Source organism: Nipponia nippon, unplaced genomic scaffold, assembly GCF_047370975.1.
Source record: "Nipponia nippon isolate SJK-2023a ecotype South Korea unplaced genomic scaffold, ASM4737097v1 scaffold_14, whole genome shotgun sequence".
Taxonomy (NCBI): Eukaryota; Metazoa; Chordata; class Aves; order Pelecaniformes; family Threskiornithidae; genus Nipponia; species Nipponia nippon.
The window spans coordinates 13904982-13925299 of NW_028262330.1; the positions used below are offsets into that span (position 1 = coordinate 13904982).

Here is a 20318-nt window from a genome sequence, read left to right on the forward strand (position 1 = left end):
AATTTCTAATTATATCTAGTCAAATCAAATGACAATTATGTCTTTAGGTAAGTCTGCCAAACAATGCTTTGCCAAAGAAGGTTGGCCAAAAATGCTTTGACCGAAGAAAGAGGAAGAATCCAGAGCATCTGCATACCAAACTCTATAAAATCTCCTTGGAACTATTTTGCCCTGCTCTCACTGAAAGTTGCAAGGTAAGTGTATGGGTTCTGTTGGATTGCAGAGACTGAGCAATTTCTTTTTATCTTGCATGTCTCACTACATTCTGATTTTTTCTGGTAACCAGAAGGGAGGGCTTGCTTCTCATAGCTGAAATTTTCAATCTGCTTTCCATGGCATCCTTTTATTTCCAACTTAAAATTTATCTCTGGAGTACTATGAGAAGAAAGTTACCCGCTTGATAACAACTGACTTTTAGAACCTCTGATGTCATGACAGGCAATACCCTGAGTTATTAACTGTTAGTCCAATTACCTTGAGGTAATTTTACTATATTCATTCCCCATTTTTCGTACGCATATCCATTGCAGAAAAGACTGAGCCTGATAGGATGTGTACAGTGTGAAAGTAAGGAAATTCACTTTCCACAGATCATGGGCAATGAAAGGACTTCTTGGAGACTCATCGCTGATAATTAAGGGCAACAGAAGTGAGACAGTTGCTTTAGGTTTAGTTCTTCAGTATAACTATATTAAAATGGCAAAACACCTACCAGTATGATAATATTGCAAAATTATAATCAATATTAAAAATTCTGTCCATAGTTAGAAGACTAAAATTATTTAGAATGCTGTCTCATTCTCAAGTGGAATGTAAGTACTTAGTTGTTCAAATCAAAACTAGCTTTCAAAAGGTGTTATTGAAAATGACGTACTAGTTTAAATACTGTAAAGATAGAAACCGTAAGAGATTTCATCACCGGCACAGAAAACTATTGTCTAACTGAGGGAAAGTGTCTTCTTTCCCCTCAGAGTCTTCTGCTGACGTATCTTCAGTAAAGTGCAGACATGGCTTCTCCAGACTCTGAGATGGCTGCCTTTGGGGAGGCGGCTCCTTACCTCCGAAAGTCAGAAAAGGAGAGAATCGAGGCCCAGAACAGGCCTTTTGATGCCAAGACATCTGTCTTTGTGGTACATCCTAAGGAATCCTTTGTGAAAGGGACAATCCAGAGCCGGGAATCAGGGAAGGTCACTGTCCAAACTGAAGGTGGAGAGGTGGGTAAAATGCAAGGCTTGAGAACATAATTTAATTCTCACTCTGAGCTCATGGCTGACATGTATCAGTCTCTCTTCCTTGGCAGACTCTGACTGTGAAGGAAGATCAAATCTTCTCCATGAACCCTCCCAAGTATGATAAAGTCGAGGACATGGCCATGATGACCCACCTCCATGAACCCGCTGTGCTGTACAACCTCAAAGAGCGTTATGCAGCCTGGATGATCTACGTAAGTACCAGCAGCAGTCTTCCTTTGGGCGGCTAGGTGGAACTGCTCTGCCAGGCTAAGTGGAAGCCAACGTGCTGTCTCCCTTCCTCACAGACCTACTCGGGACTCTTCTGTGTCACTGTCAACCCCTACAAATGGCTGCCGGTGTACAACCCAGAGGTGGTGTTGGCCTACCGAGGCAAGAAGCGCCAGGAGGCCCCTCCACACATCTTCTCCATCTCTGACAACGCCTATCAGTTCATGTTAAATGGTGAGTAGCTTGATATACCTTCAAATGATATTGTAGTGTGCACTTCAGGAAAAATCTTCCTTTTCTCTGAAGATAATCTTTGAACATATGGAGTCATGTTTTTGTCATATATGTTAGCTGAGTAAACTAGAATGCCTGTCTTTAAATGAGATAAGTAGCAGAGAAAGCACACTGGGAATGTTGTAGAGGGAAGTCTAGAAATTTTTTGTAGTTGCGGAGTAAAAAGTCTGATGGAAAGCAGAATTAGCAATGCTACAGAAATGTTGGCGCTATGGAATCAAACATTACTAACATAATATCCATATCAGAAAGTAAGAAAGAATCACTATAAATTGAAGTTTCAAATCCAAATAAGTGCACTATCAGAGCTTTTTTACTGCTCTAGAACCCCAAATGATTAGGGATTGTCAGATGAAGGAGACAGAGCCTAAAAGGCAGGAGATACAATGGAAAATGGAAGATTGGCAGAATGGTTAGCTAAGAAATGGCTATTGCCTCCCATGAATAAGTTCTCAGACTTACAATGAATAATGCTACAGAAATTTTGGCTCACTGCTCATTAGGGCAGAAGAAAACAAAATGAACTTTAGGAATTACTTGGGGGAAAAAAAAAAGAGAATAAAAGGAGCAATAGTTCCATGATATCCTATTCCATTAAAAAGTGCAACATTGACATCTTGAATAATGCAGTCAGTTCTAGTTTTCTCATGTTAAAAAAGGAGATAGTGGAAAAGTTCACTGAGGAACAAAACAATATTCATAGGCATGAAATAAATTCAGTATGAATAACAACTAAGTAAGTAAGGACACTTCGATGATGGAGAAGAGAAAAGTGAGGGGATATCTGACAGGAATTTATAAAATCAGGAATTGTATAGAAATCAAGGGTTGTATAGAAAGCAGAATCAGAATTCATTCTTTCCTTCTGTCTAACATTTGAACAGCTAGGAAGCATCAAGACAACTATCAGTTGAAATATTTTTTAAAAAGCAAAGGGAATCACAAATCCTATACAACATACTTAAGTTCTGGATATTCTTTATCAAAGAAAATCCTATGTCCTAAAGGTCTATTTCAATGACTGAAGGAAGGAGATGAATTCATGCAAAGTCTACCCAAACCATTACATACAATTATACTCTGCCTGGCTCATAAAATCCTTGAACTCAGAAGGGCCTATGGTCCGATCTTGGAAGGCTCTTGAGTCCCCAGAAAGTGTCAATTCATTTTATGTTAAAGGTTTTAGTTACTTTAATCATATTGATATTACAAAATAATATTTGGTATTGGTTCCTACTTATATACAGAAACATAGATCTTGATTTAAAGAGAATTATCTTAAAAAGAAACTAGTATATTTTATCGTACATCCCTATCCAAATAAGACTTTATTTTTTTATTGGGAGAACCTCAAAAAATCCTGAAAGGGATTAAGTACTACATTTCCAGGGCATTTTAATTGGGAATTGACTATCAAGCACTACTGCACTCTTAAGGAAGCTTCAGTTCATAGTTTCTGTCATAGATTTTGATTTCTCTGCAATTGAGGAGCACTAAGAAAACTCTGTCTTTTCACAGATCGTGAGAACCAGTCGATCCTGATCACGTATGTACACTCCCATCTCGGGTCACCGTGGGGCTGCCCGGTGCCAGGGGACCTCCTGCCTGACCACACGCTCTCTGCCTCTCTCTTTGGTTTGACAGCGGAGAATCCGGTGCAGGGAAGACTGTGAACACAAAGCGTGTCATCCAGTACTTTGCAATAATTGCAGCGAGTGGGGAGAAGAAGAAGGAAGAGCAGCAGTCTGGCAAAATGCAGGTAAATTAATAAATGCTGGCTTAAATCAATGCTTTTCTCTGCTCCTGACAAGAGTTTTGGAAAGGATAACCTGCCATAATTATTGTCCTGCAGGGAACGCTTGAGGATCAAATCATCAGCGCCAACCCACTGCTGGAGGCCTTTGGAAACGCCAAGACTGTGAGGAACGACAACTCCTCACGCTTTGTAAGTTGTTGCTTTGGACAAAATCTCTCCCTCTCATTATAAGAAAAGTGATGGCCCTAGCAGTATTCCACGTAAAGGAGACATCAAAAGAACCCATCCAGGCTGAAATGCTGCTGCTTCTCCTTAACAGGGCAAATTCATCAGAATCCACTTTGGGGCCACAGGCAAACTGGCTTCTGCTGACATTGAAACCTGTAAGAGACTCTCCTGACCTCATCCCATTCCTTCCTAAATTCCCACCTCCTTGTGCGTTCCTGTGCCTCACTCTTTCTACCTTCCTTGCCAGATCTGCTGGAGAAGTCCAGAGTCACTTTTCAGCTCAAGGCAGAAAGAAGTTACCACATATTTTATCAGATCACCTCCAACAAGAAGCCGGAGCTGATTGGTAGGAAGGATCATTATGACTTTTTGAGGAAGATTGCTGAGCAACAGTTCCCGCTATTACCCGGCTGGCTAAACTAAGCCTGTGCCTTGCCTCTTCCTGCTTTCAGACATGCTCCTCATTACCACCAACCCTTATGATTTCCACTTTGTAAGTCAAGGTGAGGTCACTGTTCCCAGTATTGATGACCAGGAGGAGCTCATGGCTACAGATGTAAGTACTGTAAAGAAAATATTTTTAATGAGATTGCGAAGGTTGTTAGGCAATGTTTTTACTTCATTGTTTTGACTGCAGAGTGCCATTGACATCCTGGGCTTCACTGCTGATGAAAAGACTGCCATCTACAAGCTGACAGGGGCTGTCATGCACTACGGGAACTTGAAGTTCAAACAGAAGCAACGAGAGGAGCAGGCAGAGCCCGATGGCACAGAAGGTCGTTAGCAATTGACCTTTTAATAAGGACATCAGTTTTGGGATGATACTTTTTTTAGCAGGACAAAAGCTATTGCTTCATGAAGTGAAAACTAAGTAATGTTTCTTTAATGTCCATGAAGTTGTGAATCTGATTCCTGGCCTATGTTACTGAATGGTCCTCCTTCAGTTAGCTTTTGATGGGCTTGTTTCATGCATTTTTCTGTTTAGCATGCAGAGGGTTTTTATAAGTTTTTCTGAAGAGGCAGCTTCCCTAGTTTCATACATAGGCTCTAGAATTAGATTCTACATACTTCTCCTATTGACAGTGGAGACCGTGGCCTATTTAAATATAATATAATTTCTTAGATTTTTACTAAAATGCCAAGTTGTAATCTTCATGTATTTTTAAAGTGGAAGTTAGTGAAAGCATTGTTTCAGTTTACAAATTTAGTTAAAATATTCAAGGACAGATTTCTTACTGATAACTACTTTCAAAAAACTACCAGTATTGGCTTTCACAGCTTTCCTGTATGCAATATTCTTGCTGTGATACTAGATTAAAAGATTTGCAGTCAAGAATTTTGAACATTGGTGTCATTTCTGAGACACACAGACATTGATAAAATTCCAGTCCTTGTCCAATGATCAAAATTTTTTCTTTGTCTCTCTTGTCTTTCAGTTGCTGACAAGGCTGCCTACCTGATGGGTCTGAATTCAGCTGACCTGCTCAAAGCCCTATGTTATCCTCGAGTCAAAGTTGGGAATGAATTTGTGACCAAAGGTCAAACTGTGGAGCAGGTAAAGTAATTGGTTACTAGGAATACATGGTTATACCTCAGAATTTCTCTTCAGACAGTTAAAATTCCTTAAATTTTCTCTGTGCCCTAACTTTTGCACATCTCCCATTTGCTTTAGGTGAACAATGCTGTAGGTGCTCTAGCAAAGGCTGTCTATGAGAGGATGTTCTTGTGGATGGTTATTCGCATCAACCAACAGCTGGATACCAAGCAACCCAGACAGTACTTCATTGGTGTCCTGGACATTGCTGGCTTTGAGATCTTTGATGTAAGGGAACAGGGATTTCACAACAGCTTCATGGAAGGGACAATGGGTGTTAAGAAAATTCTAAGACTTCTTTCATGAAGAGTCAGATTTTTTGTAAAAAATACAATGATCAAGAGATCTGACTATTAAAGAGATTGGCCTTTTAAACTGTTAGATCTTAATAGGAAAGAAACTAATTCCACAGCATGCAAGAATGCATGCAAGCTTAGTTAAAACAAAAGAAAAAATGAAGACATCTGTGACAAAGTTATGCGGGCCAAAGGTGTGGAAAATATTGAAAGAGATTAGAAATATTCATGCTGTTGGTGGAAATTATTGAAACAGATTAGGAAATGCTCATGCTGTTAGTGAAAGAACTCCAAAAGCTTCCATACCGGTGCATGGAAATACCTAAAGCCACCCTCTATAGAACAGAAATATATTTGAGTAGCAAATTGAGGCAGTCTTCATGATCGAGGTGTTGGGAGACGCAGAGTCTAGTAATAAATTTGTTCTGATAGGAAATTTGCTTTGGAATTAAGGGATGCCAAAGGGAAAAGGGATAATTATCATCATTAAAGTATCCATATTATATGGAATGATAACAAACAAACAAAAATATCTCCACATTACAATGAATTAGAAGTCTTTTCTGTCTTCAGAATGCAAGTACCGTCCCACTGAAGGATTTCTGGGAGAACAGATAGGGAAGGGGCCTTGTATTTGTTGAAAGAGACACATGAAGGATCAGAACTACACAGGGAAAAGCCTTGTGGTGATGGTTGAACCTTGAAAATGTTGCGTCTTGTTTTACATTTGGCAGTTCAATAGCTTTGAGCAGCTGTGCATCAACTTCACCAACGAGAAACTGCAACAGTTCTTCAACCACCACATGTTTGTGCTGGAGCAGGAGGAGTACAAGAAGGAAGGGATTGAGTGGACATTCATTGACTTTGGGATGGACCTGGCTGCCTGCATTGAGCTCATTGAGAAGGTATCCTTCCTGTTCAAGTGCATTAGTGTTGGAATTCTCTAGTTATTGAGGGACACATAAAGAATTTGTTTATATATGGATTAAAATGATAGATTTCAGTTATTAAAGTGCTCTGTATTTCCATAATTTGTAATGATAACAGTAATGATTAAAAGTAGTTCCACAAGTAAAGGTGAAATACTAAGGATTAAAAATTATGAACCTCAGTTAATTTTCTCTGACATATTGTCCAGAAAAGAAAAGAAGCAACCTTTTCTTCTGATTTGTTTCACAGCGTTCTGTCCTAACACTAGCCTCTTTCCAACCAAGGAATCTCTTTCTCCCTCTTATCTGTTGTAATGTCTTCCAGCCCATGGGCATCTTCTCCATCCTGGAAGAGGAGTGCATGTTCCCCAAGGCAACTGACACCTCTTTCAAGAACAAGCTCTATGACCAGCATCTGGGCAAGTCCAGCAACTTCCAGAAGCCCAAGCCTGTCAAAGGCAAAGCTGAGGCCCACTTCTCCCTGATACACTATGCTGGTACAGTGGACTACAACATCACTGGCTGGCTTGAGAAGAACAAGGACCCCCTGAACGAAACTGTCATTGGGTTGTACCAGAAATCATCCGTGAAGACACTGGCTTTACTCTTTGCCAACTATGGTGGAGCAGATGCAGGTCAGCTCTGTGAAAATTGTACTTTCAATGTGGGAAAATGTTGACAGGAAGTCAAACAGAAATGTTTAAAAATTGTTTTCTCTCTGTAGTTCAATGTTCAACATCACTATTTTAACTTTGTTTTCCCCTTCTTTCGATTACAGAGGGTGGTGGCAAGAAGGGTGGCAAGAAGAAGGGTTCTTCTTTCCAGACTGTCTCAGCTCTTTTCCGGGTACGTAGTGGTTTCCTTATTTCTTCTCTTTTTCCTTGAAGAAAGGGAATTTGAAATGTGAAAAGGGATGTTGCAACTCTTGAAGTCCTATAGCAAGAGCATGAAGAAGATGATGTACTATAGGTAAATTTTCTTTCCATTTAAATGAGGGACTAGTTTCTTCTCTTTTTCAATGTGGAACGATATTGTCTCATTAAAATATCAAAATGAAAAGTCCTTCAAATCGCTGAGGATGTTGTTATTCAGATCTTTTTTCCGTACAGCTCTACTTTTTAAGCTAAATATGACATTGAAATAGGTCAATTCCTTTCAGCTATTGCACAGAGTTCAGAATGTTTTACCAAATAGAGTTTTTGGACTTCTGAATCTTTTCAATACTGCTACCAGGCACAATTCATCAGTAATGGGGCAGTTCTGAAAAACAGAGAGGCTGGCTTTAAGATTATCACACATAAAAGCCTAACCAGTATATTGATTCAGGAGGGCAAGCAGAGGGAATTGTTCATGACTTTCAAAGCCATGCCTCTCAGGCTATCAAATGCGCTGTATCCCATTTTTTGTAAATAATAAATTATGATGACACAGTAACCAAATTCTGTTTCTTTTTCATAGTAACGTTCCATAGCAAAAGATGGATGAAAGCATAAGCTTTTGTACATTAACATGGAAATTTTGGAATTTAGTTTAAATCTGACAAATTAAGTCCTTTCCATGGATGAAATACATGCAGGTGCAGGGATGCACATCTTTAATTTGTTGATCTAAACTTTACCTTGTAATCTCACAGGAGAATTTAAACAAGCTGATGACAAATCTACGCAGCACTCACCCCCATTTTGTACGATGCATCATCCCAAATGAGACAAAAACACCTGGTAAGGGGATCCAATAGGAGGAAAACTCAAGGCACAGCAGCTCTTCTCCTGAGTATCAAAGAAGGGGGTAGTCACTACTGCTGTTTCTTAGGTGCCATGGAGCATGAGCTGGTGCTGCATCAGCTGCGGTGTAACGGTGTGCTGGAAGGGATCAGAATTTGCAGGAAAGGATTCCCCAGCAGAGTCCTGTATGCTGACTTCAAACAAAGGTAAGAGTGCTCCACCTTTCTCCCCATTCTTTTCCTGTTCCACTCCTTCAATGTCCTAAATTACTTAAGTAGCATATTTACTACACAGTTTTGTGTCTGTCCCTACTACATGACATTGCTCAGTCAGGCAGTCAGCTGTTGCTTGAGAAGACTGTGGGGTTCAGTCACAGTGATGGTCTCAGTAATGTGCATTTCTTCATGTCCTGTTTTCTTCTACAGATACAGAGTGCTTAATATAAGTGCTATTCCAGAAGGTCAGTTCATGGATAGCAAGAAGGCTTCAGAGAAGCTTCTTGGGTCCATTGATGTGGACCACACCCAGTACAGATTTGGTCACACCAAGGTAGAAACAAGTCCCGTGTTCAAAAACTATGTGCCTCTGTTATGTACTACCTGAGACTGATGTGCTGCAATGTTCCATTTCTTAAGGTGTTCTTCAAAGCTGGGCTGATAGGTCTGCTGGAGGAGATGAGAGATGAGAAACTAGCAGAGATTATGACCAGGACACAGGCCAGGGCCAGGGGCTTCCTGATGAGAGTGGAGTATCGGAGAATGGTGGAGAGGAGGTAGACATTTCTCACCCATGTATCTTGTTCTCATGGTACTTGGCTAACTGAGTCTAAATTCACCATCCACAAAGTATGCAATAGCCATGTGAATTTCATTTCAGGGATGCCATTTTCTGTATCCAGTACAATGTTCGTGCATTCATGAATGTCAAGCACTGGCCATGGATGAAGCTGTTCTTCAAGATCAAGCCCTTGCTGAAGAGTGCAGAATCTGAGAAGGAGATGGCCAACATGAAACAAGAGTTTGAGAAAACCAAGGAAGAGCTTGCAAAGTCTGAGGCAAAGAGGAAAGAGCTGGAGGAGAAAATGGTGACCTTACTGCAGGAGAAAAATGACCTGCAGCTCCAAGTGCAGGCGGTGAGCATTACCATTCATTTGTCCCTGGGAAAGAATGATATACAGTCAGAATGCTTCTTGTCCTACGCAGAGACTCAGAGGAAGCTGACTAACATGCAGTAGAAAACAGTCGAAATCACACGCTCCAATGCTGAGTAACCAGGCACTGGCAGGGGCATGGTGAGTCTCATGGCAGCCCCACCTGAGACTCAGCATTCCTGCTACCTGAGGAAAGAGCCATGTAACACTAGCCAACATGTAATCCACAACAGCGAGCTCTGAACTGGAAGGGAAGTATCTCCATCTACGCAGCTTTCAGAGCAATGGATCTGTCTAATAGAGTCAAGGCAAACCTGGGAAGGCCCCATTTTCCTACTTACAGCTACACTGGAAGGCCTTGATTACTTCCCGAAACACAGATACTTCCCGTTCAAAGTCCATTAGGAAAAGGCAGTTTCTTCACACCAAACAGAACACCACTTGCTCCACTAAATTATTCTCACAAAGCCTCTTCTCCCCAAACATGACGAGGTTCGTGAGGAGTCCATTAAAAAGAAGCAGCTGTTGAGTACTGTTTCTGTCAGCTACCCTCTCTGTGAGGCATTTTTAAGAGACACAAAACAATTGGAATCACTGTTGATTCCAGATGACAAGGTTTCCCAGTAGACACCGGGCAAGATCTTGCAGTTGCGGGAGTGGAAGACCAGGTTTGGCTCCCATTTTAACAGATGCCTCCTCAGTGACAGAAAAGACAGAGAGGAGAAACTTCAAACCATTACAACCCACAAAAATCTGTGTCTCCCCACCAGGAAGCGGACAGCTTGGCTGATGCTGAGGAAAGATGTGACCAGCTCATCAAAACCAAAATCCAGCTGGAAGCCAAAATTAAGGAGGTGACTGAAAGGGCTGAGGATGAGGAGGAAATCAATGCTGAGCTGACAGCCAAGAAGAGAAAACTGGAGGATGAATGTTCAGAGCTGAAGAAAGATATTGATGACCTCGAGTTAACATTGGCCAAAGTGGAGAAAGAGAAGCATGCCACTGAAAACAAGGTACACACACAGGGAGGCACGTAAAGGGTGAAGGGACAGATGCCTCCCACATCAGCCTGGTACCCTCAGAACGAAGCTAGGTTTGGAGCATACCAGGAGCATAAGAGCAGGGCAGCTAGGCAGCCCCCAGAAAAACCAAGCTCCTGGCTAAGGACTGCAAGGTGAAAAGGTCACTGCATTAGCAGTCAAGTCTTCTACACAGGCTTTTGGCACTTTTTTACAATCAACAGGTGAAAAACCTCACAGAGGAGATGTCAGCCCTGGATGAGACCATTGCCAAGCTGACAAAAGAGAAGAAAGCCCTCCAAGAGGCCCATCAGCAGACACTGGATGACCTGCAGGTAGAAGAGGACAAGGTCAATACTCTGACCAAAGCTAAGACCAAGCTGGAGCAGCAAGTGGACGATGTAAGCACACAGGCATAGAGCAAGAATAAGTCCAGGTACGGAGTTCGAACTGGCTGGCAGCGCACTGATGGTCTTGTTCTTTGTAGCTGGAAGGGTCCCTGGAGCAAGAGAAGAAACTGCGCATGGACCTTGAGAGAGCTAAGAGGAAACTCGAAGGAGACCTGAAGCTGGCAAATGACAGCATAATGGATCTGGAAAATGATAAGCAGCAGCTGGATGAGAAACTGAAGAAGTAAGTGTGGCTGTGGGGCACCTGAGTGCTGGGCTGGTGCACTTGTCTTCTTCCTTTGAGCTCTAACACGGTTTGCTTTGCCCAAAGGAAAGACTTTGAAATCAGCCAGATCCAGAGCAAAATCGAGGATGAGCAAGCCCTGGGCATGCAACTACAGAAGAAGATCAAGGAGCTGCAGGCAAGTCTCTGTTCCTTCTCTTCTGCCCTTCAGAAAGACATCAGGTAGGAGGAGGGCACGGGTGTGAAGGGTCCCTAATGTTCCCCAGGCTCGCATTGAGGAACTGGAGGAGGAAATTGAGGCAGAGCGAACTTCTCGGGCAAAAGCAGAGAAGCATCGGGCTGACCTCTCGCGGGAGCTAGAGGAGATCAGCGAGCGCCTGGAAGAAGCAGGAGGGGCTACCGCAGCTCAGATTGAGATGAACAAGAAGCGTGAGGCAGAGTTTCAGAAGATGCGTCGCGACCTCGAAGAGGCCACGCTGCAGCACGAAGCCACAGCTGCTGCCCTGCGGAAGAAGCACGCGGACAGCACAGCTGAGCTTGGGGAGCAGATCGACAACCTGCAACGAGTGAAGCAGAAGCTGGAGAAGGAGAAGAGTGAGCTGAAGATGGAGATTGACGACTTGGCCAGTAACATGGAGTCTGTCTCCAAAGCCAAGGTATAGAATTGCAGTAGAACATTCTCACAGGGCCAAGGTATGGCACAATAGGCTACATCTCCCAGCCACATTCTCATAAAAAAGTCCCTGCTGCGATGATAAGGCAGAGTCCAGGTGTTCATTTCCTTTCCTTCCTTGCATCTGCTATGTAGGCAAATCTGGAGAAGATGTGCCGCACTCTGGAAGATCAGCTGAGTGAGATTAAAACTAAGGAGGAGCAGAATCAGCGCATGATCAATGACCTCAATACTCAAAGAGCTCGTCTGCAGACAGAATCAGGTGAGACATCCTCATTCCTGAGGTGCAAGGGGAGGAGCTGCACGCTATGCCAATACCACGCAGTATCTCAGAGCTAATGGTCACAGGGTTTTACAGGAACAAATATCATTAATAGTCTGGTTCCTTTTCTTCACCGTACCTTTCCCAGGTGAATATTCACGCCAGGTGGAGGAGAAGGATGCTCTGATTTCTCAGCTTTCGAGAGGCAAGCAAGGCTTTACCCAACAAATTGAGGAACTCAAGAGACATTTAGAGGAAGAAACAAAGGTGAGGATATTTAGTATAAAATTATTTTTTCTGGGGATAAAACCGTTCTTTCAACTAGTGACATCACCCCTAAATGAATCTGGAAAATCTTGTCTACAATATTTTGTGTTTTAAAACCAAAAGGGATTCAGCATTCTTCCCCCAAACACACGTGGTACTGGAGGGAACAGCAGCAATGCGCATACCCCAACTCATAAGCTAGAGGGGGAAGGAAGCATAATGATTTTGATGCTGGAGGAAGTCATCCACAAGGCTTTCATGGGATTCTGACGATACTGTCCAAGGCGGGATTCAGACGCACACGTCCAAACATTTAGAGAAACAGCAGCTTACTGTCCCCAGAGCACCCGTCACTAACACATCCTGATCTCCAGAACACACTGATGAAGGCTTCATCAACTCTTTGCAGTTGCCTGCTGAGAGTTTCATTCTAATTCCACTGTCGGTTTCACTGTCGAGAGGTATCTCAAGTCAAGTATTCAGGTTACCAGCCCCAATGTCCCCACAGGCCAAGAACGCCCTGGCCCACGCCTTGCAGTCTGCTCGCCACGACTGTGACTTGCTCCGGGAGCAATATGAGGAGGAGCAGGAAGCCAAGGGGGAGCTGCAGCGTGCCCTGTCCAAGGCCAACAGCGAAGTGGCCCAGTGGAGAACCAAATATGAGACGGATGCTATTCAGCGCACGGAAGAGCTGGAGGAGGCCAAGTATGTGGCAAGCGGGATGTCGAATGGCTGGAGAAGACGGAGACTGTCAAGGGAAATTGGAAACTGGAGTCTCTGAGAGTGGAATAGGACAGGGGTGGGACGAAGGCAGGGATATACTGTCTTTGTGGTGAAGGGGAGAGAGGGAGGGAGAGGAAAAGGGTGCTGTGGAAGAAGTGTAGATTGGAAGGACAAACATAGCCTTTAGGGCTAGAAAGGCTAAGACAGGCCGAATACTCAGTAGGTGCTAAGACACGGAAGTGATAGACCCTTCAGGCTGCATGCAATCTTGGAACAGAACAAACACTGTGAAAAGCACTAGGCTCAAAGCCCCCAAAGCGGCCAACCGCCCTCTTGTGAACAGTACAACATTGGCTCCTCTCTAAGCGCTAACCTGGAGCTGTGCTTATCTCCTCCCAGGAAGAAGCTGGCACAGCGCCTGCAGGATGCAGAGGAACACGTTGAAGCCGTCAATGCCAAATGTGCCTCTCTGGAAAAGACAAAGCAGAGGCTGCAGAACGAAGTGGAGGACCTGATGATTGACGTGGAGCGATCGAATGCTGCATGCGCAGCTCTGGATAAGAAGCAGAGGAACTTTGACAAGGTGTTTTGGGCTCCAGACCTGGGGCTCCTGGGCAGAGCATCCCCTCCTCATTGCCACATCCATACTCACGCCCCGTTTCTCTTCAGATCCTGGCAGAATGGAAGCAGAAGTATGAGGAAACGCAGGCTGAGCTGGAAGCCTCCCAGAAGGAGGCTCGCTCTCTCAGCACGGAGCTGTTTAAGATGAAGAATGCCTATGAGGAGTCCTTGGACCACCTGGAAACGCTGAAGCGTGAGAACAAGAACTTGCAGCGTAAGTCCCTGGCCCTCTGCTCCTGGCAGGGCTTTCTCACTATGCACCACTACCCACCGCTCCACATGGGTCTGTGCCTGCAGGTCTGCAAAGCTGCCTTTTACGTTGGTGTGGCAGGGCCCTTCCCATTCTGCTCTGTGCCTGACCATGCCCTTGGTCTTTGTTCCCACAGAGGAGATTTCCGACCTCACGGAGCAGATTGCTGAGGGAGGAAAGGCGATTCATGAGCTGGAGAAAGTCAAGAAGCAGATTGAGCAGGAGAAATCTGAACTCCAAGCCTCCCTGGAGGAAGCTGAGGTACACACAGTGCTAATGCATGGTGTCCAGACTGAAAGTATGGGAACAGTTTTCTGCAGAAACAGCAGGAAAGCAAACTTAGATTTCATGAAGAAGGACTACATCAGAGGAGATTACTCTAGAAAGGAAGCAGTAGTTTAAGTCACTGTTCCTGCTGACTTGTCCAGGCCTCCCTGGAACACGAAGAGAGCAAGATCCTGCGCCTCCAGCTTGAGCTCAACCAGGTGAAGTCTGAGATTGACAGGAAGATAGCAGAGAAAGATGAGGAGATCGACCAGATGAAGAGAAACCACCTCAGAATTGTGGAGTCGATGCAGAGCACCCTGGACGCTGAGATCAGGAGCAGGAACGAAGCCCTGCGGCTGAAGAAGAAGATGGAGGGAGACCTGAATGAAATGGAGATCCAGCTGAGCCATGCCAACCGCGTGGCTGCAGAGGCACAAAAGAACCTGAGGAACACACAGGCAGTGCTCAAGGTGTGTTCAGCAAAGCTACAGAAAGAGAAATGACATCCCTGACATTTTTGGCACCCAAGCTCACACTGCTGCCTTGCAACTTCTCTTGCCTCTTTTACAGGATACCCAGCTGCACTTGGACGATGCTCTCAGGACACAGGAGGACCTGAAGGAGCAGGTGGCCATGGTGGAGCGCAGAGCAAACCTGCTGCAGGCTGAAGTTGAAGAACTAAGGGCAGCCCTGGAGCAGACGGAGCGGTCGAGGAAAGTGGCTGAGCAGGAGCTTCTGGATGCCACTGAACGTGTGCAGCTCCTCCATACCCAGGTCAGGCGCTCTGCTGGAAATTAATCCTGTCAAGAAGGGATAACACAGAATGCGATTGCTATGCATCTTGTAAGTGATTACTATGCAAACACTTGAACAGCCATGCTGTGATAGGGCCAATCTAGCCAGCCACCCATGTCTGGTTTCCTGCTATGGCTCTAAAGAGGACTCTTGCATTAAAGACTTTCATAAACAATACTCACACTTTTAGCTCTTGTCTGGAGGCATTAGGTCTAACGGTAAAAATCATGTCTTTCCGGTTGCACAGAACACCAGCTTGATCAACACCAAGAAGAAGCTGGAAACAGACATCGTGCAAATTCAGGGTGAAATGGAGGATACGATCCAGGAAGCCCGCAATGCTGAAGAGAAGGCCAAGAAGGCCATCACAGATGTGAGTTGGGGGCTCCTTTCACTGCTGGAGATAAGTACCTTCTCTGCAAACTGTCTGCAGCCCCAAAATGGCTTTGACCCTTTGCTCTCATCAGGCAGCCATGATGGCAGAAGAGCTGAAGAAGGAGCAGGACACCAGCGCCCACCTGGAGAGGATGAAGAAGAACCTGGACCAGACGGTGAAGGACCTGCAGCACCGTCTGGATGAGGCTGAGCAGTTGGCACTGAAGGGAGGCAAGAAGCAAATCCAGAAGCTGGAGGCCAGAGTGCGTAGGGCTGATACTTGTGCATGAGTGAGCGTGTCCCTTGGAGAGATACCAGGGAAGCTCCAAAGATGGGCTTCTCATTGCAGGTGCGAGAGCTGGAAGGGGAGGTTGATGCTGAGCAGAAGCGCAGCGCTGAAGCCGTGAAGGGTGTGCGCAAGTACGAGAGGAGGGTGAAGGAGCTGACCTACCAGGTAAGGCAGGAGGCCTCTGCGGGCTGACACACCCTCTTGCAGGAAGTAAAAATTTTTGCACTTGATCGCCAAGGGCAATTGCTAACTCACATGTCAGGGAAAGCAATTCACTCTTTTTCCTCCTTACCAACCACTCTAGTCCGAGGAAGACCGGAAGAATATTCTCAGGCTCCAGGATCTGGTGGACAAGCTGCAAATGAAGGTGAAATCCTACAAGAGACAAGCTGAGGAGGCTGTAAGTATTGCTTGGAGAATGGGCAAAAGCCACTTTCCATTGGGGCAGCACGCTCCTTGAGATGAATGTGAATACGAGGAAATGATCATGAAAGAAACTCCCAAGACACAACAGTCTTGGCCACGCCATTTTACTATCTTGTCATGAGGCCTTGCTGAGTTGTGGGCACCCTGCAGCTGTCGGGGATGAACTGAGGGAAGGTCTGCAGCCTGTTTTATACAGGAGGTGAGACTAAAGAAACTCGGGGGCCACATCCACTGACTGAGAAGTTCATGAATCTCACTAATCTACAGCAGAAGGCTTCAGGGTCTTTCTCAACCTAATAAGTTACGCTGATAGCTGGGCAGCAAGTAGTGGGAGACTAAGTACACCAATGACAAATCCCAGTGACAAAATAGCTCCTCAAGAGTGTCACGCTACTGGGGAAGCTCTTCACAGTGGAGTCCTGAATGAGGGAAGATGGGAGGTCTGTGTGAGGCTTATGTGTAAGCAGTGGTGGGTGGGGGATGGAGGTTTGTGCCTTCCCCCAGGGAAGAGCCGCAGCCCCGCAAGGCCGAGGCGCAGGAGGAGTGAAACCCCTGCCCTGGGCTCCTCACCACCCTCTCCCCACACAGGAGGAGCTGTCCAATGTCAACCTCTCCAAGTTCCGCAAGATCCAGCATGAGCTGGAGGAAGCCGAGGAGCGGGCTGACATTGCAGAGTCGCAGGTCAACAAGCTCCGAGTCAAAAGCCGGGAGTTTCACGGCAAGAAGATAGAAGAGGAAGAGTGAGGATGTCATGAGGCAGCAAAGTGACCTGAGGGCTGCAAAAATGTGAACCTCTCGGTCACTTTCTTCTGCAATGAGCCTTTGTAATAGTGTGTAGTGAATAAAGACCGTAGAATCCTTTGCATACAGACCATGAGTATCTTCTTCTTATTCTCTTTGTTTTGCTATTTTTATCTCCATAGTTAACTATGGGATCCCATTGAACTTTGGCTATTGCTGAATGTTTAGCTTGTGTTGATGTGTAGCACATGCTTTTATTTTGCAATTGTTTAAAAGTATAAGTTATAATGTATTTTTCTTGCTAAGGGAAAGGACGTAGAAGAGAACCTATTTACAACAGACACCACACTGTTTAGGTGCTTCACTGATACCCCACAATTATGCATTTTTTCTCTCCTCAGTCTCTCTACTCTTCCTTTCACCTACACCTCTTGGCTCCAGAATTTCATAGAGCTGTTGGGCACTTCATAGGGCTGCATCATGACTATATTTTTTTTTGGAGGGGAAGAGATAGGTGAGTATTGGCAAATACTTTTTCCTTCATTTAGATCCTGATCTGAACAGCAGAGGCACACTGGGCATGTACAGCCATGAATTCTTATGTGCTCTCTCAGCTGTCTGAGCTGGATTATGCTTATGCATTACATGTTGCCTCTGGATGAAAGACACATGAACACTGTCATGGTATGTTAAAAGAAAAACATACACAGAGATGTCTGCCTAAGCTGGTATTTTGATAGCTCTGTGCTTTGAAATAACTTCTGTCCCCTATTTTCAGGAAGACCAGACAACCTTGGAGGATTTTCTCAGAAACCAGAAAGACGGAAGGAGCTCTGCGTGAGAGATGAATGGTAACTGAACGAGATACAAGTCAGAAAAAAATGAGGAATAAAGAGCAGCTGGCAATGAGGGGAGAACAAGAAGCACATTACAAAGTGGAGGCCAGAGTATGTGTTGATGTTGAATACTTGTGACAGTGTATCTCTTTCCAGCTCTGCCATGCATGTGCTGGTGTTTGAAGCAGGAGCTAGTTCCTGCACTGAGCAGTGGGTCTAGCAGAGTACAACGGGTAGGAGTGGAGATGGCATGGCAGGCTGAGGAGACAGTGACTCTGATCTGCTGAACTGAGAGTTGCCTTAAATAGCCTTTCCTTTACAGATTGCAAATCCTTTAAAATGTGCAAATTTGCACAACTGCATCCAGTGTAACAACAGTGATTCTCTGCTCACTCTCATCAGGAAGAAAGCTGTGCTTCCATCCAGCATCTACCTACATCACTTTTAGATGCACCGTTGCTCATTTCACAGAGAAAAGGGGCATTTAGACCCTAGGTCTAACAAGATCTTGCAATGCCCAAGGAAACCAACAGAAAATGAAAATGTGCAGGCAAGCATCTGCAGGACCTCTTTGTGGTGTCTTGCATTTCGACAGAGAGCACATTTCCCTGTTGGCAAGTATCAGGGTAAAAATGAGAAAATTGAGGCAGCTGGGAGTAGAGAACCAGGTCTCTTTCATGCTGGATGCATGCCTGAACTGCTGAGGGACCATTCCTGACTCCTAGCTCCATTGTAGTCCCAATAGAGAACCAGACTCCTTCCTAGGACTGGGAGCAGGCAGAGAGTCCTGGACATCCACTTCTTGAGAGGTGAACCAAACAGCAGGCCATTGCACAAAGCATATCTGTGCATTTCTGTGTATGGGACAGGGGAAGGAATGACAGCCTCCACCTCAAGTGGATTTTGAGGGTAGAAAATCATAGAATCATAGAATCATAGAATGCTTTGGGATGGAAGGGACCTTTAAAGGTCATCTAGTCCATCCCCCCTGCAACTGGCAAGGATATCTACAACTAGATCAGGTTGCTCAGAGGCCCATCCAGCCTGGCCTTGAATGTTTCCAAGGACGGGGCATCTACCACCGCTCTGTGCAACCCATTCCAGTGTTTCATTACCCTCATTGTAAAAAATTTCTTCCTTATATCTAGTCTGAATCTACCCCTTTTTAGTTTAAAACCATTACCCCTTGTCCTATCGGTATTGGCCCTGCTAAAAAGTCTGTCCCCATCTTTCTGTGGCAGTTGGTCACAAGTGGTGTTCCCCAGGGCTCAGTATTGGGGCCAGTCCTGTTCAATACCTTTATTGATGATCTGGGTGAGGGGATCAAGTGCACCCTCAGCCAGTTTGCAGATGACACCAAGTTGGTTGGGAGTGTTGATCTGCTGGAGGGTAGGAACGCTCTGCAGAAGGACCTGAACAGGCTGGATCGATGGGCCGAGGCCAACTGTATGAGATTCAAGAGGGCTCAGGGCCGGGTCCTGCACTTGGGTCACAACAACCCCATGCAACGCTACAGGCTGGGGGAGGAGTGGCTGGAGAGCTGCCTGGTGGAAAAGGACCTGGGGGTGTTCGTCAACAGCCGGCTGAACATGAGCCAGCAGTGTGCTCAGGTGGCCAAGGCGGCCAATGGCATCCTAGCTTGTATTAGGAACAGTGTGGCCAGCAGGACCAGGGAGGTGATAGTGCCCCTGTACTTGGCACTGGTGAGGCCGCACCTCGAGTACTGTGTTCAGTGTTGGGCCCCTCACTACAAGAAGGACATCGAGTACTAGAGTGTGTCCAGAGAAAGGCAACGAAGTTGGTGAAGGGTCTAGAGAACAAGTCTTACGAGGAGTGGCTGAGGGAGCTGGGGTTGTTTAGCCTGGAGAAGAGGAGGCTGAGGGGAGCCCTCATCGCTCTCTACAACTACCTCAAGGGAGGTTGTAGTGAGGTGGGGATTGGTCTCTTCTCCCAAGTAACAAGTGATAGGATGAGAGGAAATGGCCTCAAGCTGCACCAGGGCAGGTTTAGGCTGGATATTAGGAAAAACTTCTTCACCCAAAGGGCTGTCAGGCCCTGGCACAGGCTGCCCAGGGAAGGGGTTGAGTCCCTATCCCTGGAGGTATTTAAAAGACGGGTAGACGTGGTGCTTAAGGACATGGTTTAGTGCTGGACTTGGCAGTGATAGCTTAACGGTTGGACTCGATGATCTTAAGGGTCTTTTCCAACCTTAACAATTCTATGATTCTATGATTCTGTGATTCTTATAAACCCCCTTTAAGTAGTGAAAGGCTGCAATAATGTCTCCCCACAGCCTTCTCTTCTCCAGGCTGAACAACCCCAGCTCTTTCAGCCTTTCCTCATAGCAGAGGTGTTCCATGATCTGGACCCTCTCCAACAAACAGGTCTATGTCTTTCTTGTACTGAGGACCCCAGAACTGGACACAGTGCTCCAGGTGGGGTCTCATCAGAGCAGAGCAGAGGGGCAGAATCCCCTCCCTCGACCTGCTGGCCACGCTTCTTTTGATGCAGCCCAGGATACAGTTGGCTTTCTGGGCTGCAAGAGCACATTGCTGATTCATGTCCAGCTTTTTTTCTATCAGTACCCCCAAGTCCTTCTCAGCAGGGCCACACTCAATCAAAATGACGCTGCCAGTCAGAACACAGCCACCAAATCAGGCACCCCAAGGGAACACAGGGGCAGAGGTGTTGAATCCCCCTGTTTTTCCAC

At 45.3% G+C, this 20318-nt stretch overlaps 1 protein-coding gene across 1 annotated transcript; it reads left to right on the forward strand.

Annotated features, from left to right (window-relative positions):
* Positions 1-1007: 1007 nt before the first annotated feature.
* Positions 1008-16775, forward strand: LOC148056481 (myosin heavy chain, skeletal muscle, adult-like). The gene is made up of 38 exons (XM_087751353.1): positions 1008-1214; positions 1301-1444; positions 1538-1694; positions 3273-3300; positions 3399-3513; positions 3607-3699; positions 3830-3893; positions 3986-4084; positions 4191-4294; positions 4376-4514; positions 5175-5293; positions 5411-5560; positions 6363-6533; positions 6883-7192; positions 7336-7403; positions 8191-8278; positions 8370-8487; positions 8707-8830; positions 8917-9053; positions 9158-9413; positions 10202-10444; positions 10675-10851; positions 10938-11083; positions 11171-11261; positions 11350-11739; positions 11892-12018; positions 12167-12285; positions 12794-12990; positions 13408-13591; positions 13678-13843; positions 14016-14140; positions 14308-14616; positions 14717-14920; positions 15189-15314; positions 15409-15579; positions 15666-15770; positions 15910-16005; positions 16620-16775. Exons 1-38 carry the CDS (start codon positions 1008-1010, stop codon positions 16773-16775), a joined length of 5823 nt encoding a protein of 1940 aa, XP_087607479.1.
* Positions 16776-20318: the final 3543 nt, after the last annotated feature.